The 27,916-nt window shown below is 32.5% G+C and overlaps 1 protein-coding gene across 6 annotated transcripts in view; it reads left to right on the top strand.

Annotated features, from left to right (window-relative positions):
* The window catches only part of Nrx-1 (neurexin 1), a 583,956-nt gene that overhangs the window by 405,026 nt on the left and 151,014 nt on the right, over positions 1-27,916 (top strand). For all 6 annotated transcript variants that reach the window (XM_076536346.1, XM_076536345.1, XM_076536349.1 and 3 more), the window contains 2 exons: positions 14,968-15,075; positions 23,565-23,757. In XM_076536346.1, the coding sequence (XP_076392461.1) occupies positions 14,968-15,075; positions 23,565-23,757 (301 nt within the window). The remainder of the gene's footprint in view (positions 1-14,967; positions 15,076-23,564; positions 23,758-27,916) is intronic.

The following is a 27,916-nucleotide window of genomic DNA, read 5'->3' on the forward strand; positions in this document are numbered from 1 at the left end:
TGATATTAACGACACCCTGACACGTCTCCATTCAGCAGAAATTCGCATGGATCGAGTAACGTAATAAGCTGCTTGGCAGATATTCCCTGGTGATCGTGATCTATGTGCTTGCGCGTAAGATCAGCCGATCATATTTCACCAAATCATTTGTTCTCCTTTGTTTTCAACGGCAACATCTGCTGGAATGTTAAGTTGAATCCCTGAAGGATGCTGTCGTATTATATGCACTCGGGGACAACTCTTCTGCATGAAACAATAACGGAAATATTACATTTTTATATCGAGTTTATAAATTATTAAATTTTCAAGTTCTTGGATTTTTAGATTTTCAAATTTAAAATCTGTATCCAAAAATCTTTATGTTCTGAAATTAGATACTGAAACCCTTATGTGTCGAAATTCTCATATGCTGATATCCTCATGTCTCTATATCTCTATGTCCCGAAATCCCTATATACCTATATCCTAACATCCTAATATCTAAAAATCCCTATATTCCTATGTCCTAAAATCTTCATATCCCGAAATCGATATACTTATCCACATATGTAGTCGTCCACATATATGTCTTTGTTCACATATGTGATCGTTTACATATACATATGTCTTTGTTCACATATGTAGCCATCCACATATATTATATGTCTTTGTCCACATATACATATGGTCGTCTGCATATATGTGTTTGTCCACATATGTGGTCATCCACATATATGTCTTTGTTCACATATGTGATCGTTTACATATACATATGTCTTTGTTCACATATGTAGCCATCCACATATATTATATGTCTTTGTCCACATATACATATGGTCGTCTGCATATATGTGTTTGTCCACATATGTGGTCATCCACATATATGTCTTTGTTCACATATGTGGTCATCCACATATATGTCTTTGTTCACATATGTGGTCGTTTACATATATGTCTTTCTCCACATATGAGGTCGTCTACATACATATATGTCTTTCTCCACATATGAGGTCGTCTACATACATATATGTCTTTCTCCACATATGAGGTCATCTACATACATATATGCCTTTGTCCACATATATAGTCTTTGTCCACAAATGTGGTTATTCACATACATACTTTTATCCACGTATGACTAGTGTATAATATCTCTTACATCTACCATTTCTTTTTTCTTCCTCTCACTGCAACATTTCAAAATCTACAAATAGCGCAAATATCTGATACGTTGCTTTAAAGCGAACCTGAGCTTAAACGAGACCCGTGAGTTATATTAGGCGTCGGAGGTTGCTTAGATCGATATTTGTAAAGTTTGTAGCTGTCAGGTTTTACCTGGGCACGGTGTAGATTACTTGTTAAGATACACGCTGCAAATTAGTACGTTTCGCGAACGGGGCATAAATTTTTGTTTATTTGATCGCGGAACTTTACGGGACCCCCCTGAACTACCCTCTGATCAACTGCTAATTGCAAAGCATTCAGTTTATGTATTTGTTTCACTCGTAATGTTCCTACGCGTTTACTGTTATTTGTAGAGAATTAACAAAACGTTGAACTTCTGATCGCGTAATTAACGACGATGGTTAACTTTTATTTGAAGCGCGAGGTGTGTAATGCTACACTTAGCCAGTTGGTGGAGTCAGAATTGTATGTAGCGGCGTGTACAAATACGTACACATACGTATACTGAGTTTATTATAGTGTTTTCGATATTCTTCATTTTTGATACTGAAATTAAAAGACACAGGTAATGGTAATAACAAGAATCTTTAATTAATTAATATACTTCAGCAGTGTACATAAATGTACTATAATACTTTATAGTGTACCGAATATTTGTTATTTTTATTTCAACTCACAACATATGGAAATTGAAGAGTTTAAGATTTGAGTATTTGAGAATTGGACAAATTTAAGAGTCTCAGAATTAACAGATTTATCAATTCTCAAATGTCTACATTTCCAAATCCCTGCATCCCCAAATCTCTACAACCCAAAGTGCTTACATCCCCAAATCCCTATATTTTCAAATCCATACATGTCCAAATCCCCACATCCCCAAATCCCCACATCCCCACATCCCCAAATCCCCACATCCCCAAATCCCCACATCCCCAAATCCCCACATCCCCAAATCCCCACATCCCCAAATCCCCAAATCCCCACATCCCCAAATCCCCACATCCCCAAATCCCCACATCCCCAAATCCCCACACCCCAAATCCCCACATCCCCAAATCCCCACATCCCCACATCCCCAAATCCCCACATCCCCAAATCCCCACATCCCCAAATCCCCACATCCCCAAATCCCCACATCCCCAAATCCCCACATCCCCAAATTCTTACATCCCTAATCCTCTGCATTCCCAGATCTCTAAATTCCCAAATCCCTACATTCTCAAATCCCTACATTCCCAAATCCCTACATTCCCAAATCCCTACATTCCCAAATCCCTACATCTCCCAATCCCTACATCTCCAAATCTCTACATCTCCCAATCCCTACATCCCCAAATCCCTACATCCCCAAATCCCTACACCCCCAAATCCCTACATTCCCAAATCCCTACATCCCCAAATCCCTACATCCCCAAATCCCTACACCCCCCAATCCCTACACCCCTAAATCCCTACATCCCGAAATCCCTGTACCCCTAGATCTTCATATGCTGACATCCCAATATCCTTCATACTCTTATATCTTCACATTCCCAAATTCAAATACCTCAAAATCCATATATTCCTACATCCATGTGTTCTCACATATGTATGTATATCCCTACTTAATTCAAATACTCTATTTTGCTATAAACTTCTGAATATTATATGCACGTATGAAATTGTGCGATAAGCCCTTCTTTGCTACATAATTCTAATTTGATGGCCAAGGTTGCACGTTTCTAAATTCACAGAATTATGTTTCATTAAAATAGTCACCTCCATAATATCGCTGGCCTCCAAGTCCTTGTTTTTGTGATAATGAAGCAATATTTCACCGGCAATATCTGGCTCGGCCAATTATTTTCTGTGTAGTAAAAAAAGAAATTTCTATCGCACGCTATATTTATCAGATTCCTTAATCACGCAAAATAACGCGACCTATTTAAACGCATCGTAATAAATCTGTCATGTTCTTTTTTTTTAAGGATGCATATTTTTATACTTCGTTGCCTTAATCGAATAAGCTGTGATTTATTGACAACAAATGATGCAATTATTGTTCATCAAATGGAAGCTTTTATCGTGTATTGTATAATCGATTTTGACTTAAATTTTGTTATTTTAAATAATTCATGTAATCCGTGATTGGGTAATTGCTGATATTTTGCTTTTGTGGGTTTTTGGACTTTTGAAAGAAGTGTATTATATTGTGTTTAATTGAACGTGGTTATTGGAGTGTATAATAAACTGTAATTTAAAGTGAATCACGGATGTATAAAATTTATAGGTAGAAGTTTTATTTTTATGGTGATAATTCACTGTAGAGAGTTCACTTTTATAGATATAATTTTTTGAGATGAAGGTTTATTATAATATTTTAATAAATTCTTCTTGATATTTCTGAGTAATCAGTTTTTAATTAATAACACTTCTTTGCAACTATTTATAAAAAATTTGTGTTCTTGTCTATGATGTTTCTGTACCTTCTATTTTTAGTTAAAATATGGAGAAAATAATACTTCTTTTTCTAATGTTATTAAATATTTATACTTGTATTTTCTGTATTAGATAATGTTTACTTGTTTATTTCTAAATTAAATAACAGTAAAGTCAAACCGCAGTATAAATGGAATTAACTTATAGAGGAATATCATTCTATGATTAGGATATGAGTCTAATAATTTTATTTAGTTTATTTAGTTTATTTGTAAATTTATAGAATAATGATTTACTCTATAAATCATCATCTATCATTATAAAATGATAGAATGACTCGATGCAGATAAAGACTTTAGCTACCCTCTCTTGGATTAATCATGAAATTTGAGAACTACACGATTACTGCGCTCTCACATTTGAGTTCTTCTTTTACAAGCAACTTTAGTTATATTTTGTTATGTTTGATTGTACACCACGTGTCATAGAATCAAAGCATCAAAGAATGCAATATTTATTGTGTTCAGAAACTGTGTTCTGTTATTCTCGCACCTGACATAAAAATTGATTTGAATGCATTCAGAGGTCAGCCTTGTGTTCACATCTAACGCCTGGGGCTTTTATCAAAAAATTTGTAAACGAAAAACAGACAGAGCAACCAAAACGTTGAAATTTATTTGCAGTATCGATTATCAACTTGTTGCTATGGTGTCTGTTTCATGAAAGTCGTAAATTACAAAAATTTTATAAACAAATTTCCAATTATTATTGTGTACTATTACACTACACTCTATTACTCTACGATCGATATCAAAAAATAGTTTTACCATCATTAAATTAATTATTTACTACTATTAATTGCTTTTAATTATTTACTTGCTTATAGTAGGATGCTTACAATAGCATAATTAATATGACTTAAAAGAAAATAACATAATATTCTAATTTTGTAAGAAAATTGAATAAATTTTAAAACCACCGCCACAAAATCATCAAATGGAATAAAACATTAATGCACTAAAGTCAATTTTACTAAATTTTTACCAAGATATCAAAATCCACAGCGTTTAAACTACATGTCACTATCGTGGTAATATCAACAGCACTTATGATCTGTACAAGACATGTTTTCTTCGTGATATCATGCAGATATTCGAATATTCTCGTGGCGAGCGAACGAGGATCCCATATAGGTTGCCCTATGGATATTCGCCGGAAACGTTACATGAATATTTAACCAGCGCGTAGTAACCACGCGACCGATGTAATATAGAAGGGAATTATAGGTGAAATTCGGAAATCCGTGGATAAATAGCACGGGATAAAAAGAGGAGTAAAGTCTTAGGTTACACGAGTTTCTGGGGATAACGGCAATTTTCTTCGGATTCTATAGAAACCAATTTATGACGTGATCTCGTCAGACGAATTTGAGGTCAAATTGTCTGTTTGACGTTAAATTCGTGGGTGATGTCATAAATGGAATGTTTGGTATTGTTTGGGGAAATTTAGGGAAATTTGGGTGTTTCGGGTTTGAGAGATTTGGAAATTTAGGAGTTGGGAATTTAGAAATTTGGGATTTGAGGGATTTGGAAATTTAGGGTGTAGATTTGGAAATTTAGAGTTTAAGAGATTTGTGAATTGAGGATTTAGGGGATTTGGAATTCGAGAGATTTGGAAATTTAGAATTTAGGTAATTTGAGAGATATTTAGGATTTGAGGAGTATGGGAATTTAGAACTTAGGGGGTTTGGATATTTAGGATTTGAAGGGTTAGGGAATTTAGAATTTAAGGTGTTTGGATATTTAGGATTTGAGAGATTTGGAAATTTAGAATTCAGGGGATTTGGCAATCTAGAATTTAGGGGATTTGAAAGTTTAGAATTTGAGAGATTTGGGAATTTAGAACTTAGGAGGTTTGGAAATTTAGAATTTGAGGGATTTGAAAATCTGGGATATAGGAGATTTGGAAATTTATAGTTTAGGGGATTTGCATATTTACGACGTAGGAGATTTGTAAGTTTGAACATTTGAGAATTTGAGAATTTGAGAATGTGAAAATTTGGGAATTTGAGAATTTGAGAATTTGAGAATGTGAGAATGTGAGAATGTGAGAATGTGAAAATGTGAGAATGTGAAAGCTTACGAATTTGAGAATTTAACAATTTGAAAACTTGAAATCTGAATTTGCAAATTCCTTCCCTCAAAAACTTGCAAACTTAAAGATTTCAATATTGAACCATTAAAAGATCTACAAACTTGATACCTTAATAATTTTCAAATTATTTTGCTTGGAAAATAATCAGTATCTATTTCCTATACTAAACCACTGAAAATATACATATTGATCACCCTTACACATCTGCATTATTACACAAAATTATAAATAACAATTACACTGCTATGCATAGACACTGATATAATAAAATACTCTTAATACAAAGCTAAATTGAACGTCTCTAAAGTCAAACTGACATTTTCTAATAAACTTGAACTATTTGTTCCACGCTAAAGAACAATCCTAGTTACACGAACGAGTATAGTCAAGTAGAGAGTCCTATTTGCTCTTTATTTTATGGATATCTGGCGTAAATGGCCTCTTGCGGAAGACGCGGCGGCCATTTTACAGTGCTGAGTTTACGTCTGGACGTCCTCGAGTGAAGGGTGCAACGCGATTTAACGCAAGGATTTATGATTATATCTAAAACGTTGACCATGAAACCTATTTACGGGTCCCTTCAGTATTTTTACGAGCAATAAAACGATGTATCACCTCGTAAGATTAACGTTCGTCTTCAACTTCCTTTCGTAAATCTTTGTAGAAGTCGGAACGTCGGCCAACAAAATGTTTATGGTGTTGTCAATACTGAGAACGATCTTTGTTGATTTTTGTTATTGACTGTTGTTCGAGTGATCGAAAATTTTCTAAATGGAAAAGAAAGATAAATTTTGAAGCAAATTTTATTTATTTTTGAAAGAGGAGATATTCTGGTTTGAACGACATTTTTAATTATTGATTTACAAAGTTTCAAATTTATAAAAGTGTCAATTTTACCAAGTTATGTACTTTCAAATTTAGAGCTCTGGTAACTATGAAATTGACAAGCTTACAAATTTATAAACTCTAAAATTTACTAATTTCTAATTTTCAAGTTTACAAATTCACAAATTCACAAATCCACAAATTCACAAATTCACAAATTCACAAATTCACAAATTCACAAATTCACAAATTCACAAATTCACAAATTCACAAATTCACAAATTCACAAATTCACAAATTCATAATGTCACAAATTCCCAAATTCACAAATTCACAAATTCACACATCCACACATCCACAAATCCACAAATTCACAAATTCGCAAACTTGCAAACTTAAAAATTTATAAATCTAGAAATTCACAAATATAATAAAACACTTCCATACGAACTACTATCCCCAACAAACATGAGAATCATAAACGGTAACCTAACAAAACAGTACTTAAAACAATGATCACCATTCTAAGAATAGAAATAAAATCACAAATTACAAGGTTTCGAAATAGAAACGATTTATTCGCTCGAATTAAAAAATATCTCGAGACGAAAATTTACGAAGTAGGTAAAATCTCTTGACGTGATCGGTGAAATTTCAGAAAATCGACCAACTGAGAAAAGCAACGTGAAAGTGGCTCATGAAATTCGTCAACTACCTCGAGCCAAGCGTTCTAATTAGAGTGGAAGATCAAATGCCCCTCTTAATTACTGTATGGACCAAGCTGGAACATGGTAGGGTAGAACCACCGTTCGTGTTTGACGTTGAATCCCTTCAAAAGGGGCTCGATTCGGGGTTACTTATAAGGGAATTCTTCTTTTTTCCATGGTTAACCACGAAAACCGCTTCCTTCAGGACACGAATCAAGTTGACAGAAATTGCATAAATAAAAGAAAACTGGTACTCTAAATAGAGTTATTTAGAAAATATCGTGTTGTTTTTTGTTTGTTTAAATATTGATACGTTTTAGTAGGTAATAGGTATAATTACTTTAATTAAGCTAAATTTACTTTTTTTATGTAGGGTGTTTTTACAAATAAATGCATTCATTTATTGTCATTTAGCTAGATATTTTATTTAGGTTATAACTCATTTATTTAGGTGTTATTTGGCTAAATAAATGATATTTATATTTATTTAAAAAGAGATGTATGTGATATTTAAATTTATTTTAAAGGTCGTGTGAGTGATATTATGTTTATTTAAAAATGATAAGCGAATGATATTCAAATTTATTTAAAAAGATAACTAAACGATATTTAAATTTATTTTAAGAAATAAGTTAAATCGTGTTAAATTGATTGGAAAAGATAAATAAATGATATTAGATTTGTTTAAAAACACGAGTGGATAAAATTTAAATTTGTATAAAAAACAAAGTAAATAATATTAAATTTATTTAACAAAATAAGGGAATGATGTTAAATTTATTTAAAGAGATAAACTGATATTTGTATTTATTCAAAGAGATGGACGATGTTAAATTTATTTAAAGAAACAAGCACGTGATATTTATATCTATTCAAAGAGATAAGTAAACTACGTTAAATATATTTAAAAAGATGAGTAAATATTTAAATTTATTTCCAAAGAGATGAATCTTCCACTTTAAAAAAATTAGCAAGCACTATAAGCTTCCTCCATGACAAAGTAAATTCAAACATATAACAATAAAAAATTTAGTTTGACAAAAATATAGTTTGATTAAGAGAGGAGAATTGTCGGCGTGTAAAATGTTCGGGCAGTTTCAGGAATTCTCGATTAAAAATGAAAATTTCCCAGATGGCCGAATGAAAACTAGAACGTCGCCGACGTCGAAAGCCGTACGGAAATTTCGAACAAGAAATTTCGCAAAAGTCACGCTTCCGTTGCTTCGAATTCGCGAATACGAATTCCGAACGATTCGTCCGTGTACGCGTTGCTCGGTGAAATTTCAGACACCGGAGGAAAATTTTAATTGAACGGCTGCTTCCGCCCGCGTCGAATCCCGGCAACGACCAAACTCCATCCAAATATGTAAATCACTGTTTGCCCGTGAAACTTATCGTTGCTCGAGAAAATCCCGGCCTGTTTACGTTAGAATGCGCGTTTAAATTTCGACTATTTCGAGATATGCAAATTGAACGGGGATATCATGAATTCTGAACACCGATGGGAACACCTTATCGTTCTATCATTGATCTCGCCTAATAAGGCATCGTTTCGAGTTACATTAAAGTCGTGTAACATGGGTGTTCAGACTGCGGACGCTGAGTTTTTAATGACAACCGGAAAATTAGTTTGCTTTTCAAAATTTTCAAGTGATGAAATTTTTTAATTCTTGAAAGGAGGATTTTTTGTAATTTTGTTTCCGGATTTGTAATGTTTTGAATTCGTTTAGACATCAAGAGATTTTTGAATATTCGACTTTTCAGGTTATTTAGTTTCTTTGGTTTCAATTTCTCGAGATTCCATGTTTTTAACGTATCAATTTTTCCAGTTTTTCAATTCTTCAGTTCTTCAATTTTTCAATTTTTCGATTTTTCAATTTCTTAATTTCTCAATTTCTCAATTTTTCAGTTTCTCAGTTTTTCAATTTTTCCATTTTTCAATTCTTCAGTTCTTCAATTTTTCGATTTTTCGATTTTTCAATTTCTTAATTTCTCAATTTCTCAATTTTTCAGTTTTTCAGTTTTTCAGTTTTTCAATTTTTCCATTTTTCAATTCTTCAGTTCTTCAATTTTTCGATTTTTCAATTTCTTAATTTCTCAATTTCTCAATTTCTCAATTTCTCAATTTTTCAGTTTTTCAGTTTTTCAATTTTTCAATTTATCAATTTTTCAATTCCTCAATTCCTCAATTCTTCAATTTTTTAGTTATCCCGTTTTTCAATTCTTCAATTCCTCCATTTTTCAATTCTTCAATTTTTCAAATTTTCAATTTATCAAACCTTCCAATTTTCAAGTTTTCAAGTTTTCAAGTTTTCAAGTTTTCAAGTTGTCAAGTTGTCAAGTTGTCAAGTTGTCAAGTTATGAAGTTATCAAGTTGTCATGTTCTCAAATTGTCAAGTTTGCATATTTTCAAATTGTCGTCTTTCCAAATTCTTAAATATCGAAAACTGCAAATAACCCAGTCCTCTTATTTCAAATACGTATTATAAGAATAACTACTAGAATGATTACCAGAATAATCTAGTAACATCAAAGAGAGCAATTCTTATCAAACTCACTTATGTAAAATCTTCTGCACGCTATGTGCGTGTCACGTAACTTGACACTTGAATACAGTACATACCCTATTGTCCCACGTGCCAACTTATCAAACGCGAACAATAAACACGCTAAAAATTTAACAAATTTAAAAATCTCTAAGAGAACAGTTTATAATTTATAAGAGAACACTTACATTCGTGTCTCGCAAGTTGATACCTGAATACAATACATATCCTATTGTTCCACGTGCCAACTTGTCAGACGCGAACAATTAACACGTTAAAAACTTAACAAAATGAAATATCTCTATGAGAATAGTTTATAATTTCTAAAATAACACTTATGTTCCTGCCTCACAAGTTGACACCTGAATACAATACATATTCTATCGTTCCCCACGCCAACTTGTCAGACGCGAACAGCACATATTAAAAATTCAACAAATTTAAAAATCTGTAAAAGAACAGATTCTAATTTCTAACAGAGCAACTCCTGATTTTGCAACTGAAAATTGCACAATACTAAGATCGTAAACGAAGAACCCTAGACTCAAAAATCTCTTCAAAGAAAAGCGGTATTTACCTGCAAGAGTTCTTCAAAAACCCTCTTCATCTCTCTCGAACGCAGTAACGCATTTCAACCCCCTTTTCCATTAAATTTTTCACTCTAACGAATTCCGGCTAACAAAGAAACGAGCATATCAAACGGGGTGGTTCAATAGCCAGGATTAGACGAGGATATCCGCGGATTAGTAAATAATTTATTTCGCGAAGTAATTTAACTTTTCTAATTGACCCTCCAGCTCGTTCCGCGTTCTTTCGAGCCCCGAGTTTCGCCGAGGGTCACTGTTCAAGGAACGAGGAGAGCGGTCGGGGGATGAAAGTCGAAGGGGCGAGGGTTGAAAGAACGAGCCCGTTTCGGGATGAAATATCCTTCTTTCCACGACGAAGCACCACTTTACGGTTCAGACTTTCGAGACGAATTTCTGAGGGGAAGTAAACGAGGGTGGAAGACGCGAGGGGCGGAAAGACAGTCAGAGGATACCCACCTCGTCTAAACGAGATTTCTCATTCCTGGCTAATTCGTGAGATTTCACTGAATCGTGGAACGAGTTCTATGATTCATCGTAGTGAACGATTTTCCACGGAAAATCGTGCAATATGATTGCTTTTGTGGCTTATATCGGTGAAAGAAGAATGGTACAAATGGCTATTTTTAGGACAGAGGCGATAAATTTATGGGGGTCGAAAGTTGTCTTAATGTTACAATTATCGAAACTTTCATAAAGTCTCTTTTTTAAATTAGAAAAATTGGTTGGATGATTTTCTTGAAATCTATGTTGATTTTTATGGAGATTAATGTGTGTATTAAGTTACGTTTATTTTTTTATTTTGCTGTTATCAATTTTCAAACTGCAAATTTTAGGTGGTGGTATATTTAGAAATTTGTTAATTTGATATTTCTATTTTTCTCATTGCTCTTCTCACTAAAAATAAATTTAAATAAATTTTAATATAAGTTATTTATTGAATGATCACTACATTATTATCTGCGTAGACTTCTTTGTTATATTTAATTTCAAACAGTACTAAATTAAAATATACAGGGTGTCTCACAATTAATATACTAATATAATGTCCCGAAAATGGGAGATAGATGACGTGATTCTGAATAAGATTTCCCTTTGCAAAAATCAAGTATGAAGCTTCGTTTTTGAATTATTAAGGAAAAACACGGACCAATCAGAGCGCACGAACCAATCGGACCAATCAGAATTACGCGCGCTCAACCATTAGACTCGAAGCTGTCTCGCGTCTGCGCACGCGCCCTCGCGCTCTGTCTGTGTTTTTCCTTAATAATTCAAAAATGAAGCTTCAAACCCCATTTTTGCAAAGGGAAATGTTATTCAGAATTACATCAGCTACCCCCCATTTCAGGGACCTACACTAATTGTGAGGCACTTTGTATAGTAACATATTACTTACATAAAATATTTAAATATGTAAATCGCTTGTATTTTTTTGATAAATATTTTTATTTACTCAGAAGCCCGAGTGCTTAAAATTCCTTATAAATTTAACTAACTGTTACATTACATACTTTATTGAATCAAAACAATTCAAAATTCAATTCTCTCAAAAATAAATCACACATCACTAAATTTTCACCATGTAAACACGAGTGTCTAATAATTAAAAAATGTACACTTTTAATAAAAATCGACCACCGATTAAACCAGACAATTTCTGCATTAAAATGGTCGCAATTCATTTAAATCCATCGCATTTCTCCATTTACTATCAGTTAGAAATTTACATTAAAATGCGCTGCATTAACCAAGTTGAAACGAAATTTCAATTTCTGGCCCGTGACAGGGTGAAACAAAAGGACAAGAGAAATCCCTTTCGCCCGACCATTTTTCTTCTAATTAACAAGGTAAGCAATTAATAAGCGTTCCGAGGGAGATAACGAGCTCATTACGAAAACGAAGAGAATATTCGCGTTAACTATAGAAGCTGAGTCGTTCTCTCGAGTTTCACGTTTCCTCGGTTCTTTGCCCTTTCACTGTCTTCTCTTTCTTCTTCTCGATCTCTCGAGCGACACTTCAAGCCACGATTCTTCCTTTCGAAATTCCCAAGAACCAGCCGGAAAATAAAAGACAACTACTTCAGCTTCGTCTTCTTGCCTCGTATCTTTCCGCTCGTCTTTCTTTCGGGATTCAAGCAGAACGTTTGCTTTCATTTGCATTCATTTCGAAAACTTCGCCGAGACGAGTTAACACTTTGTTGTGGAACTTCGAGTTACAATAAATTCTTTGTGTGAAATGAAAACGGGTAACGAATGCTTGAATAAAGCTGCTGAAAACAAATTAAAATAACACGTTCTATTTGCCAGAAAAAGTGCTTAAAACTGGTTTTAGTAAAAATCTGATAACAGCTTTAGTGGAAAGAGATTAGAAAATCTGTTGAAAGTAGATTTTAGTGATGATGGATTAAAGAACATGTTAAAAATACATTTCGATGGGAATATGTTAAATTTATTGAAATTTCAATAAGAATAGATTATAAAATTTGCTAAAAATTTCAGTATAAACATATCTGTTTAAAACTGATTTAAAAATTTCAGAAAAATTAATTTTTACTCAAAATATTTTGAATAGATTGGGAAATCTGTTGTGTACACATTTTAGTTGAAATAGATTTAACAAATCTGATGACAACGAATTTTAGTGAAAAAGAATAAAAAGTCTGTTGAAAATAGATTTTAGTGAAAAAGGATGAAAAAATTTGTTGAAAATTGATTTCGGTAAAAATAGATTACAAAATCTGTTAAAAATAAATTGCTGGCGCGATTAAAAAATATTTCAGTAAAAATAGAGTGAAAATTTTATAAAAACAAATTTCAATAAAAATCATTTAAAAAATTTGTGAAATACAAATTTTATTAGAAAAAAATTTAAAAGTAAAAATTAAGAAGTTGAATAAAAATTAAAATTAATTTAAATGTAAAATATACTTGATTTATTAAAGTACTAATATATTTTACATGAAAATAGAAATACACTATTGCAATTGCATAATAATTAAAATTAATACAATTTTGAAATTGCACACGACTAGACAGGTTAATGGTCCATTAACGAAGGAATTTGCAAACGCTTTATTCATCACTAGAACACTTAAGAAGTCGTAAAATTTTCTCATTTTCAATTGCGTTTACCTTCTCATTTTCCCGTTATTTAAACGCTTCAATATTCCCGCCGTTTAATCGTTCGAACCGTATGCTTGGAAAGGTTCGTCGATTCCTTTGCTCTATTTTCTTTTCAATTACGTTTCTTTCTCTTCGTGGTAATTGTGAAACTTGACTAATAATTATTGACTTTAGCTAGCAGTTTTGTTAGTTCCATGTAATTATATGAATAAAATGTTAGGATGTACGGAAGTGTAATAGGTCGAAGAGAAATATTAATACGTGTTGTGAAGCATTCTGAAGTTTACAAATTTCAGTATAATTTCAGTAAAAGTATGAAAGTCTAATAAGAAATTTCTATATTTTCAAATTTCTAAGTTTCGTACGTTTCAAATTTAATTTCCAAATTTCTGAGAATTTAGTTTCGAAAATATTTATAATTATTTAGTAATATAATTTAATGTAATGACATAAACATTGTTATGTTTTCATAAAACAACAACAACGAATAATAACAAGTAGCAAGTAATAATAATCGCGATAAGTAGCAAACAGCAAATAATAAATCCAAAAATGTAATATGATTAAAAACCTATCCCTTCAAACATCGTATCAAAACCACCATCGATCGTGTACCTTACCCAGAAACCCTTCGTCGCAAAGAAGTTTCTCAAATCTAAAATTCCATTCTTACATACCACAAATATTATTTCTTATCAAAATTATTTACGTACCATAAACTGCGCACCACGCTCGAACACTTTCTCTCCGACACCGAATTCAAACAACACCGAAAGCTTTCGAGATCTCGAAAATTCGTCGATAAAAAAAACTATCCATCTTCGAAATCCACGCAAAGCTCATCTCATCGATTTCGTAGCTAGCTTCTCGATATTATAAAATCCGAACGATAAATTCGCAGAACGAAACTACAAACTCGACACCGATATCTCTCGCAAACATCTCGATCGAATACGAAAATTCTTCTCCCGCTTAATTTATCTATTTACGTAACAGCTTCACACGATTTTTTTTTTTGACAACACGTCGAACGAGGAATTTCTCGCGATGGGATTCGCGTGGATAAAGTTTCGTCGACTTTTCGGGAACGTAAGCGAGCGTAAATCAGCCATCCCACCGGAGACACGGTCCTGCTTCGGAATTGAAGTAAAAATTCCACGAACACGAGACACGTGATTATTTAAGCCGTCGTGCATGATAAATGGACTCGTCGTCCACGAGGGAAAACCGAGAATTTTGGATTCCGAGCACGGTGGCCCACCAACACTGTCCGTTCTCCATTCTTCTTCAGGACGTCGAGGGATTTGCCTTCTTCCTTCCGTTTCTTTCGCGGCTTTATTTTTCTTTCTTTCACGATCTGTACTTTCCCCTGTCTTTTGTTTGTCCGGAAGTAACGGCATCGGCCAAGAGTCGGGGCATTAAGGGACGTCTGTCTGGTCTGTTTCAGGTCCTGCCACCTTGGAAGGCGGCCACGGCGGGAAGCATATCTTTCAAAATTCGTACCAACGAACCGAATGGACTTATCATGTACAGCCGCAGTGGAGCACACACGAGGGTATGTTTAGCATTTCCTATACAAACTATTTTCGACGTAACAACGCGTCATTACAGTTTCTGACCATCGAAAGACGTACGAAAATTTCACCCTTGTCTCTATTATGTCATATATGGAAAATTGTCTTGGGTCACCCAAAATTATTACTAAATTGATAACGATATGTACATAGCAATTTGTTAATATCGATAATAATGAGATTGTGTGAGTAATGAACGATTCAGGGCCGTGCGACATTGTGAGAGCCGCCATGTTGTACAGTTTCTGGCCATCAAATTAGGACCGCGTACGAAAATTTCACTTTTATGACTATAACATTATATTAAATATGGAAAATTGTCTTGGGTCATGCAAAATTATTACTGAATGCGTTGATAACGATATGTACATAGCAATTGATTTGTTACTATCGATAATAATCAAATTGAGTGATGAGCGATTAAGGGCTGTGCGAGCGTTTACGTTAGGCTCGAGTATCGATAGCGTCAGGTGAAACTTGAATGCCACAGAAAATATCTGCCAACTCAAAAGACTAGTTTACAAATCTCCAACATTATCTGAGTTGAAAAGAATTACAGATATTTGGGAAAATAATGAAGATAAAGCATATGATGTATACAGATGCCGGAAACTGTCACCAAAGCAAAGGGTGGAAATACAAGATATTAACATGTGTTAATAATGTTATACAGTAGTGCATCATGTTACGTAAATTATATCATTAGTACAGGCCTTTTAATTTTAAAAACGTGAAAAATGCTGGAAATTTATAGTGGTCCTTCGATAGCCAGGGATTGTAGTGTTTAGAGGTTAAACTTATAAATTGTTTCTTTCATTTTTGATTACTTAAAAACGTATAACTTCAACGTAAGAAAAGCTGTTTGCTTTTCCATCGTTTTCTAGGAGAATTGAAGAAAATTGAAGCTTATGTTTGCAATATGGAAGCAATGAAATATTGATGTTTGTTAAAAATATTGAAGTTTTTTCTTATAGACGGGACTGTAAAAAATACTGACGTGAAAAACGACGTAAAAAATGTTGAAAATTTTTAGTAGTCCTAATTTAATGGCCAGGGACTGTATTAGTGTGCAGTGGTAGGGCTGTATTTAGATGTTAAACTTCTTATAAGTTATTTTCCTATTTTTGATTACTTAAAAACATATAACTCCATCATAATAGCAAATATTTTGTTCACTATGTAACATGTAAAGAATCTCACGAATTATTCATTTTTTTATATTAAATCCTAGTGCATTTTTAGTACACCATGTGGCTCAAATAAATCAGACACCATTAATCTGTTCAATTAAAACAAATCTGTTTGTTTGTCATAATTGAAACAAATTCGTTCAACTTGTCCGATTCAGTTCATACAATTTATCAGTTTGAATATTGTATTTTAATTCAATTTATTCGCAATATAAATTTTTCTATAGAAAACAAAAAACATGCAGCTTGATTAAAGAGGAATTGTGTAACAAACTGTTTGATGAATTAATTGAAAATCTGACAATTTGTTGTAGAATATTTGTATTCTTTTAATGACAGAAAAAGATTAAGAAGTGATCATACATGTCACATCAAGATTACTATTTTATTGTAAAAAAAATATTTATGTCTGAATTGCATCACTTGAGATAAATTTATTCAGTTTATCTGATTTCAAAGAATTTGTTAAATTTATCTAATATAAACAAACTTCCTTATTATAAACTGCAAAGAAACTCCATTGAAAAGCAATGTAACTCCATTAAGATGAAACATTTTGTAATGAACCGTTCAGTGATCTTATTTAAAATTTGGCAATTTGTTGTAGAATATCAATATTTTATTAGTGACAAAAAAAGATTCATCTAGTGGTCACTATAAATGTCAAGATCATTAATGTATTATAAACACAAATGAAATATATAATATAAGTAGAACATCCTATACACCATCAATAAACCAAAATGCACGTAACATTACGCAAAATACATCATCTCCAGTCCCAATTAATTAACCGATCATAAAACTGCCCTAACGAATCAATCAACCGACCATAAAACAGAATAATGAGAAGAATAAATTAGTACGGCCAACTTTTGAACAGGGTTTTCATAGTTGAAAAAACTTCTCAGAAAGAAGTGAAAATATCCTGTAAGCTTTTGATGAATGTTAAATAAGTGGGTCAATAATGAATGGCTTCGTTAACCGGTAGCTCCAAAATTTCCTGACTTTCTCATTTTCCAAAATATTTCATACAATCTCGAATTCGCGGCAACGCGGACGCAATCGTTTCGATTAATCGCAACGAACCGAGCGGAAATTCGCGCGGAACGATTTCGCATTGAGTCCATTAAAAGTCAACCAGTGGCTCGATCGACGCGAATAATCGGCGAGAGATCTCGGTGCAAAAAGGAGTGAAAAGGAAACAGGAGGGAGAAAACGAATGACGAGGGAAACAAAGAAACGAGAACTTTGCAGAACAAGTTTGATGTGCTTAGGGAAAATGTGACGACCGTGGGGAGAGAGCATTTCTGTTAGGGGCACTTTTTGTTGACAGATTTTTTAGTTTAAGGATATTGGTATATTTGGGAGTCTTGAGTTTTGAGGAATTGGAGATTTGGGAATTTGGGGTACTTAAGATTTTTAGATTTTTGGAGATTTGGGAATTTTGGTATTTGGATATTTTAGATTTTGGGATTTTTGGAGATTTGGGAATTTTGGTATTTGGATATTATAGATTTTGGGATTTTTGGAGATTTGGGATTTTGGTATTTGGATATTTTAGATTTTGGGATTTTTGGAGATTTGGGAGATTTGTGAGTTTTGGTATTTGGATATTATAGATTTTGGGACATTTGGGAATTTGGGAATTTTGATATTTGGATATTTTAGATTTTGGATTTTTGGAGATTTGGGAGTGTTGGTATTTGGATATTTTAAATTTTGGGACATTTAGAGATTTGGGATTTTGGTATTTGGATATTATAGATTTTGGGATTTTTGGAGATTTGGGAATTTTGATATTTGGATATTTTAGATTTTGGGATTTTTGGAGATTTGGGAGTTTTGGTATTTGGATATTTTAAATTTTGGGACATTTAGAAATTTGGGAGTTCGGTATTTGGTTATTTCAGATTTTGGGATATTTGAAGATTTGGAAGTTTTGGTATTTTGTGTTCTGAGGAATTGGAGATTTTAGAATTTAGAGACTTCAGAGTTTAGGTGTTCTAGAATCTAAGAAAAATTTGAGATTTTGGAATTTTAGTATATTGTATTCTGAGAAACTGGAGATTTGGAAATTTGAAGGCTTAGGAGTTTGCATGTCTTAGAATGTTGGAAAATTTAAAGATTTGTTATTTTAGATTTTTGTACATTTGGAAATTTAGTAATTTGGAGACTTCAGCGTTTGGGTGTTTTAGAATCTAGAAAAAATTGAAAATTTGGGAATTTAGACATTTGGGTATTTTAGATTCTACGACATCATAAAATTTGAAAACTTAGAAATGTGCAAATTGCAGGGTTTAGTAATATGTATAGAAATTTGAAGATTTAATGTTTTAGAAATGTAGAAGTTTAAGAAACTTAACTTAAGAAATTAAATAATGTTAAAATTCATAACTATAAAATTTGAAAACTAAATAAATTAAAAAATGTATAAATTTTGCCTTATCCAAATGTACCCCCTGCTTCACCCAAGTACTTACATAATACATACTTACCTGCTGCAGAAATAAAGAAAAACTGAACCCAGAAAATGACCAAAAAGAAATAAAATAAAGAAACAGTATTTTATTGAGGGGAATAAAAGTGAAGGTATTTTACAGTAGAGATATAAAATAACCGTAAGAAGATAGAAAAGTTGCAATGTAATAATAAATTTTCGAAGCAGGTAATTGCAGTTATTTCTTTCTGGAAATATTAACCTCCTATGCACTCGTGTAACTTTGAGGTAACATATCAAATTTCTGTAGTAAATTTAAAACTTTCTTCCTGGTTTTTACTTTTATATGTACACTTTTACAACTTATGTATGTAGTAAGTAATTTGAACTGGAGTATAGTGAAAGAAATACATATTGCATTTTACATGTTTTTGAATTTACATATACACAAATATGAAAGTTTTCTACTTTTCGAATTTTCAAATTTTATAATTTTGGAAATTTGAGATTACGCATTTAAATAGTTAAATTTCTAAATTTGTAAGTTCTCAAATTTCAAAATCGCTGAATCTTCAGATTTCCAAATTTTTAAACTTTCACATTGATGAATCATTAAATCCGTAAATTTCCAAATCTCTGAATCCTCAAATTTACAAATCACCAAATTCTCAAATTTTTAAATCTTAGCAATTTTTTACCTATTACAATTCCACACAAATGGTAGAAGATTCTTTACATAATGTATCTTTCTGCATCATCTATCTTATTCTTTTGCAACTTTCCTATTTTACACATATCACACGTACCACATATAAATTTTATACCGTCCCAGTTGCATTTGAATCAGACTGTATATATTCCTTTCTCAAATTCAATACTTTTTCCACGCAAATAAGTACCTCATATTTAATAAATAAAGAATCTTTAGTCTATTATATTCTTATTTGATGCAATTCAAACATTCGTCCTTAAATCACTTTGTACCCTAAACCAGATTTAGTGTTGTACCACCATGAATTAGTACATAATCATCTTAAACCATCATAAATAGTAGTATTAGAAATAAAAACAAGATGGATCAAATATTATCTACTGCTGTTTCTTATCTGACGTAATCCAAACATTCATCCTTGAAGAACCAGTTCATATCACAAACCAGAACAAGAATTACACCATCATGTATTAGGTAGCTTAAATAGCTAGAACCACTACAAATAAGTATCAGTAGGTAATATATGTATGTATAGAGAATTCTAAAACAAATTTTAACAAATATTGTTAATTATTTAATGCAATCCAAATATTCATCCTTGAACCACATAATGCTATCAGGTCATCCCATAAGTCGTGTCCCCTTTTCTCGCAGTTTATACATATAAATATCCGTATCTTGTTTGGACGAAATGTTTACGAAAACTTCTCTCTGGACCTTTCAAGAGGTACCCTTTCTTCAGTGTAAAACGTGCATCCGAAGCATTCAGAATGATATTTTCGATATAAAGAATGGAATCAATGAGTGAATAGGAAAGGAGTTTTATTGCATCACGACAACGCTCGATCGCACATAGCAAAAACAACTTTACAAAAAATAAAGAGTTATAATTGGGAACTGGTACCCCACCCACCATACTCACCGGACCTTGCACCAAGTGATTATCACTTATTTCGATCATTGCAAAATTTTTTAACCGGTAAAAATTTCGACGATGCAGAACATGTTAAATTGGCAGTGACTCAGTTTTTTAATTCAAAACCATAAAAATTGTTCGAAAATGGGATGAAACAGTTGATGGAAAGATGGGAGGAAGTCATTGAAAACGATGACCAATACGTAAATGATTAAAGACAAATGTAAGTATTATTATTTTATAATTAAACTTAGCGTTAAAAACGACACAACTTATGAGGTGACCTGATAGAACAACACAGGTAGCTTCATAAATTAGTAAATAGACATCTTGTACCACCACAAATAAGTGGTAATAGTAAATACAAAATTCTGAAATAAATGTTAACGAATATTACTTCTTATCTGATACAATCTAAAAATTCATCCTTGAACTACTTTATATAACAAACAAGTTCAAGAATTACTCCTCCATGAATTAGGTAGCTTAAATAGTTAAGGCCACTATAAATAAGTGCCAGTAGCTTGTATATATTTGTATAGAGAATTTTCAGACAAATGTTAACAAATATTACTAATTATCTAATGGAATCCAAACATTCATCCTTGAACCACATAATGCTAGGAACAATACACTTACCATCATAAATTAGTACCTAGACACCTTGAACCACCAAAGTATTCATTCTCGAACTACTTTATATCACAAATCAGATCAAGAATTACACCACCTTCAATTATCTGTCTTGAATATTAGGTCGAGTCATAAGTAACTTCCGTTTTTTTATCAGACATTTATTTCGTTCTCATTAAACAACAAAATTATATTATTTTATTATATATTCACCACTATTTTCTATAACCTTCTCCCATTTTCCTGGTAGTTTATCAATTCCTTCCTTGTAAAACGTGGTTGGTTTGGACTGGAAGAAGCTTTCAACAGCCTGCCTGACTTGCTCTTCAGAATTGAAGGTTTTTCCATTTAAAAAGTTTTGTAAGGAACAGAAAAGGTGGTAGTCTGTCGGGGCAAGATCTGAGGAGTAAGGTGGATGTGGTAAAACAGACCATCCAAGCTCAAGAATTTTTTCTTGAGTCACCCTTGCTGTATGCGGTCGCGCGTCGTCGTGTAAAAGAATGACATTTCTGCGATTGACGAGTGCAGGGCGCTTTTCTAGGAGTTTCCCTTGCACTCTTTGCAATTGCTGAATGTATTTATCCGCAGTAATCGTTAAATTTGACTTCAACAACTCGTGGTGACTTATACCTTCATAATCTCACCATACACACAATAAAATCTATTTAGCTGCATCGGAATTTACTTATGACTCGACCTAATAGCTAGAACCACTACAAACAAGTATCAGTAGCTAATATATGTATAGAAAATACTAAAACAAATTTTAACAAATATTGTTAATTATTTAATGCAATCCAAACATTCATCCTTAAACCACATAATGCTAGGAACAATACACTTACCATCATAAATTAGTACCCAGACATCTTGAACCAAAGTATTCATTCTTGAACCACTTTATATCACAAACCAGATCAAGAATTACACCACCTTGAATTATCTATCTTAAATAGTTAAAGCCACTACAAATAAGTGTCAGTAGCTAATAAATAAAGAATTCTAAGACAAAGGTTAACAAACATTGCTTCTTACCTGATTGCAATCAAATGTAATAGAGCCCTGCGAGTGCCCCATGTATTACGTATAGGTACTGCATTGTATGTATTATAGTGTCTTCTTTTATTTGTGAATCAGCGCTGTGCATCGAGTATCCAAGCGATCATCCTAACAGAAATGTGAATTGTCAATTATAAGTCTTATATGCTGCAGTCCAAAAACCTTGAACCATATGGTACCACTTGATACGAGAACACATACCATGAATTAGTAAACTGTCAATATATTACATACCATGAATTATCATATCATCACATACCATGAATTAGTGAATTGTCAATTATAAGTCTTGCATGCTACAGTACAAAAACCTTGAACCATATGGTCCCACTTAATACTAGAACACATACCATGAATTAGTAAACACCTTGAACTTCCTTATCCTTGCCCTTTGACATTTTCTTCGTCGACGTTATTCGTCAAGATAAATCGTTCCAGGTCAACTCAGCATTGAAGATTTACAGGGCACGTTTCTAGCTCACGAAGTGACCGAGAAACACACGTGAAATGGATTTCCCTGCACTTCAGCCACGTTTCGCGGTTATCTCGATTGAACAATACCGACTCGTAATTCCCACAATTATATTTCAACGTTAAAGCAAGGAGGCGTTCAAATCGCGGATAATCACGGCCGCGTAGCACGGAATGGGCCGAGATAAATCGAAAAGTTGCGAAAACTCGGTTCTCGTTAACTTTCGTGTGGCTTGCTCATTAGCAGAATCACCGTATCCCGGGAATAAATGCTACCCACGTTGGTAGTCGCGCTTGCAACACGGTTTTCGGTTATTTGCAAATGCATATGTTAATACGAGGATATCGGTCGCGGAATGAACGTTACGATCGATTTTAATTTTATTTTTATGCGATTTATTGGATTTCGCGATACGCTCATTTTCGTCTGTGTTTACGTGGTGCTGGAATTTTTTATTCTGGAGAAATTGAACTTTCATGGTTCTAATAATACTTGTTTTGAGATAAATATTTGTTGGCTCCTCTTTTTAAATATTTTCTATTTTTGCATAACAAGATATTTTTGAATAGAGGTTCTTTGAAGGAGTATTGCAAATTCTCTCTGTACATTTTTGAGAGAACTATAAATAATAATTGTGAAACATTTTCTATTGGACTTAATTATTTAAAGAAAGGTTAACTAGATACTGTAAAGTAACGTTGCAGAGAGAATATAGCGAATTGTTATTATAAAAGATGAAAAATATGACAAAATATGACAAAACATATGACAAGACATATGACAAAACATATGACAAAATAATATACATTTTTGACCATTCACAAATAGTACTAAAAAATATTTATTTAAAGAAAAATTGTCTATCTTCATGCTTTTATCAACTTTTTACCATAATTTCTATTTGTATGTTCAAATTGTCTATAAGACAATAATAAAATTTTAATGTAAAAGTATAAAAGTTAGCACATATATTAGTTTCACCTTTAAAATATGAACTTGAACAGTACACTTTAAATTTAAAGTACGATATCTCGTTTTATTTTTGCAGCAAGATCTCTTTGCATTCGAGATCTTCGGAGGACATTTATATCTGCACGCTGACCTTGGAAGCGGGCCTGTGAAGGTCAAATCGTCGAAAGAGCGGGTCGATGATGGGACGTGGCATGATGTGGCACTTCGACGTGTTGCGAGAGACGGACGTGTGACTGTTGACAACCGGACAGTCGAATTTAGTACTCCAGGTAATAATTTATTTGCTTTAAATAATCATATCATTGATATTAGATAACACATATAAAAATAAGGAATATTCATTTATTATAACATAAAGGATTTAAGTACAGAAAACTAGAATAAATTATAATAGAAAACTAGGTACAATTTGAGGATATCGTATCGCAAAATGGCACTTCATGATTTATAGCTTGAAAGACAAAATGGTTATACAAACTCTTCGTTAGTATTCCCAATACAGAATGACTGACTATTAATTAGAGACAACGACGACCAATTTCAGAATACAATATTAAAATTACGTTCCTTAATCTTTGCACCAATTACTAATTATTACTGCAATTTTAAAACAAAAATATTTAGGTGTGCTTTGAATTTAACCTTAATTCTTCAATATCAATAATTGATATTGAATTGAAAACTCAATCCACAAGTACGATTTACGTTTCTGATCTATGTATAATGTGTAACATATTTAAGATAGCATGTACTCTACGCAAAATTTAAAAAAAATAAACGATTAAACATAAATGAACGTCCATTGCTTATTTCGATAGAAATCAAGGTTTCAAGAAAACCTTAATATTTCATAACTTCTAAACTCGTGAACATTTCACAACTTGTAGCATTTGAAGTTCATTTTGAAGTTCAACCTAACCAACTTAAAACCTTATTTTCTTACGTTTTCTAAAAACCGATCAACTATTGGCTTTCAGATATCGGTAAAATTTTCTTTTCCATAAACGTACATCTTTCATTGAAGCCGTTTTAATCGCGGCCTTAATCTGCCCCGTGTTCGACGATGATGCACGGCATTTATCATGTAATCTATACACGCTCGGAATTCTGAGTCCAGTTGCTCGACAACGTAAACGATGAAGAAGGAAAAATGCACCGGGTCGAGGAGCAAACCACTCATAATTCAGAGTTACACACTCGAGGACACTTATCTGCAGGTGCAGCTAACCGTTCCACGCATGGAACGTAATAAATCTACCCCTCTTCTTTTTTATACATACATACATGCATATATGCATACCTGTAGTTTTACTACCGTCGTGTTTCCTCGTGGAATCGTTCGTTTCACGCTCGGTAGGAGATAGGGGTGCGTGCGATACAAATTTGCTCACCCTTACACTGAAATTCACTGACGATGGTAATTGATCGATCATAATTCATATTTCAACGGTAGCGGAAATAATATTACATCTTATTGCGACATTTTATTTCCTGGCTTAACTGTGTTTATTGTTCGTTTAGTATTATGAAATTTTTTATGTGCCATATGGTTATATGTGCAATATGAATATGAATGCACTTAATGTAGGGGAGTATGCAGAAGTATATTAATTATATGTATATATACGGTCGAAAAATTATTTACATAGTATGTTACACTGCAAGTGTAACTCTCAGAAAGGGGTTGTAGCAATTTTGAACAATTTTTTTTTTAAATACTAATATATTAGTAGTTATATACTGTACTATTTACTAGAAAATGCTCAGGAGCAAATTAGTGCATATGTATTCATTCGTTCAATTCCTTTTAATTTATTTGTTCCATTAATATGAAGTTCATATCACTTTCTGTGAAAATAAAAAATTTGTACACACAACAAAGTTTACATATAATATAATGAATAAGTTCTAGGTATAGAATTTTGACAAAGAGCAGCAAATATAAAATTTGAAAAATATATCTCGTGAGTCGTTAAAATCGCTATAGACAGAAAATATTACACCACGTCAATCTATAACGATAATAAAAATGTAGAAAATCGTTTGTCCGGCCTGTTCAAAGGTTGCATGTAACAGGAAGTGTCAGACTAATTGCAAAGGGTTTGATTCACTCGTATCGGTCTTTTTTACACGTTAGGGATTACCCACACGGCTGGCCCGCAGGATGCGTTCACACTCGAAGAATTCGCGCAAACTCGTCAAACCGAGGCGGTGGAACACAGTTTTCAGGTTAAAATTGCTGAAGGGTCGGATTTCAAAGGCGAGTTTCACAGACAAATTAACTGGCCGTGTAATTCGACTGACCACGAAAGGCTACGTGAAAGTTCTGCTACGAAGGGGTGGAAACACAATTCGCGAGAAACTGTGGATTTCGTTTACACGAGGCTAAAACGTGTGGACGTGTATCGATAATTCCAACCTTGTTTTCAAAATTAATTTCATTAATTTAGGTAGCCGCATATTCCTGGTACTTTATTAGTTGTTCGGCAAATATTTCTCTTGAAACCGCAATGAATGTACGTTATGAATACAACGTATAGTTACAACGTATTTATTTTTTCAACGATATTTCATTTAAAGATTTCATTTAATATACTGCATCGGAGAAAATGTCTTTTTTTCGTAATGAAAGATGTCTTCATTCTTTAATTATTCACGATGAAAGATGTTTTCATTCTTTTATTAATAGACTACCTGCCTTTGTCCCTGATCAAAGACGACCTTTATTCTTTAATTAATTCCCACGATTAAATGTTTCTATTCTTTAATTAACTCCTTGGTATTTCATAGTTTTTTATTAGTACATTATAAATTTTTACGAAGACAAAAATTTGTGTAATTGAAATTATTTACTGGTATAAAGTAATTACAGTGTTGTTCATATGTGTTCATATGTAATTTATATGTAACATATGTAATTAAAAAGTATTTAATCATCAAATATGATTACTTATAAAATGTTTACTAGTATAAAAAAGAAACTATAAAATTTACTAGTAAATAAATAGTAAATAATTATCTTCTCTCTCGTTGTCAGATATGATTCTGTTTTAAACATAACCTCAATCATTTTCACGTTCAATAGTAATTTTATTTTTCAATTATTACTTTCACTCATTGACAGACATTATTCTATTTTAAAAATGACCACAATGAATTTTATCATCGATAGTGTTTTTATTTTTCAATTATTTCTCATTGTCAGATATTATTGGATTTTAAAATTAGCCATAGTGAATTTTATGATTGACAGTGTTTTTATATTTCTTGAAAGCATTTTTAATTCTTAATATGTCCACAAGGTATTCTTGAAATGTCCTCAATAAATTCTACGATTAATAGAAATTTATTCTCAAAATTCACTCATCATCAGATATCATTCTACTTTTAAAATAACCTGAATAATTCTAATAATTAATAAATCTTCTTCAATTATTTCTACCACTTGTCGACAAATACGACTCCATTTTATGAACAACCTTAATGGTATTTATAATTAATACAAATTATTCCTGAATTATTTCTATTACTTCTTACAGGCATCATTCCATTGTATTTTACGAATGGCCTCAATAGTTCTTATGATTAATAAATTTTATTTTTCAATAATTTACATTACTCCTCACTGGATAATCCTACTCCAAAAATGTCTTCAGTAATTTTTAATACTAATGGATTCTTTTTTGATTATCCCTGTCATTCGTTAGAGATCATTCTACTTCAAGAAGGATCTCAGTAACTTTTATTACTGATAGACTTTGCTATGCAGTTATTCCTGCCCCTTGTAAGAGAATATTCTATTTTGAAAATGACCTGAATAATTTTTATTTTTGATAGAGTTTACTATGTAATTATTCCTGTCACTTGTGAAAGAATATTCTATTTTAGAAATGACCTGAATAATTTTTATTTTTGATAGATTTTACTATGCAGTTAATCCTGTCACTTGTGAGAGAATATTCTATTTTAGATATAGCCCCAATAATTAGTATTATTAATAGATTTCTTTCTTTAATTATTCCTACTATTCGTCATAAAACGTATTTACAAAATACGAATAATGTTCGCAATTAATAATTTTACTCTGCAATTATTCGTTTCGTCGAGGCATCAGCGTATTTCAAAAATGGCGTCCCACAATTGGGAACACATAATTTAGCGATTTCCCCTGCGATAAGGTTACTCCATGAGCTACTATATTACAAAATAAAGTGTCAAACGTATAAAGCTGGCTATACGAGTATTTCTCGAGCAATCGTAAATCCGACCATCGCAAATGGCCAGCGGATAAAACGCGCCACCGGAAATCGTTCGCAGCTGGAATTTAATGCCGCCATTCACGTATATACACGCGTGAGAAATGGAGGTTAACTCGAAAAAAGAATGGAAAAAGACTGGGCAAAGACGAAAGCTGATTTCGAAGGAGAT

This window comes from Megachile rotundata, chromosome 10 (genome assembly GCF_050947335.1).
Source record: "Megachile rotundata isolate GNS110a chromosome 10, iyMegRotu1, whole genome shotgun sequence".
In the NCBI taxonomy this organism is placed as follows: domain Eukaryota; kingdom Metazoa; phylum Arthropoda; class Insecta; order Hymenoptera; family Megachilidae; genus Megachile; species Megachile rotundata.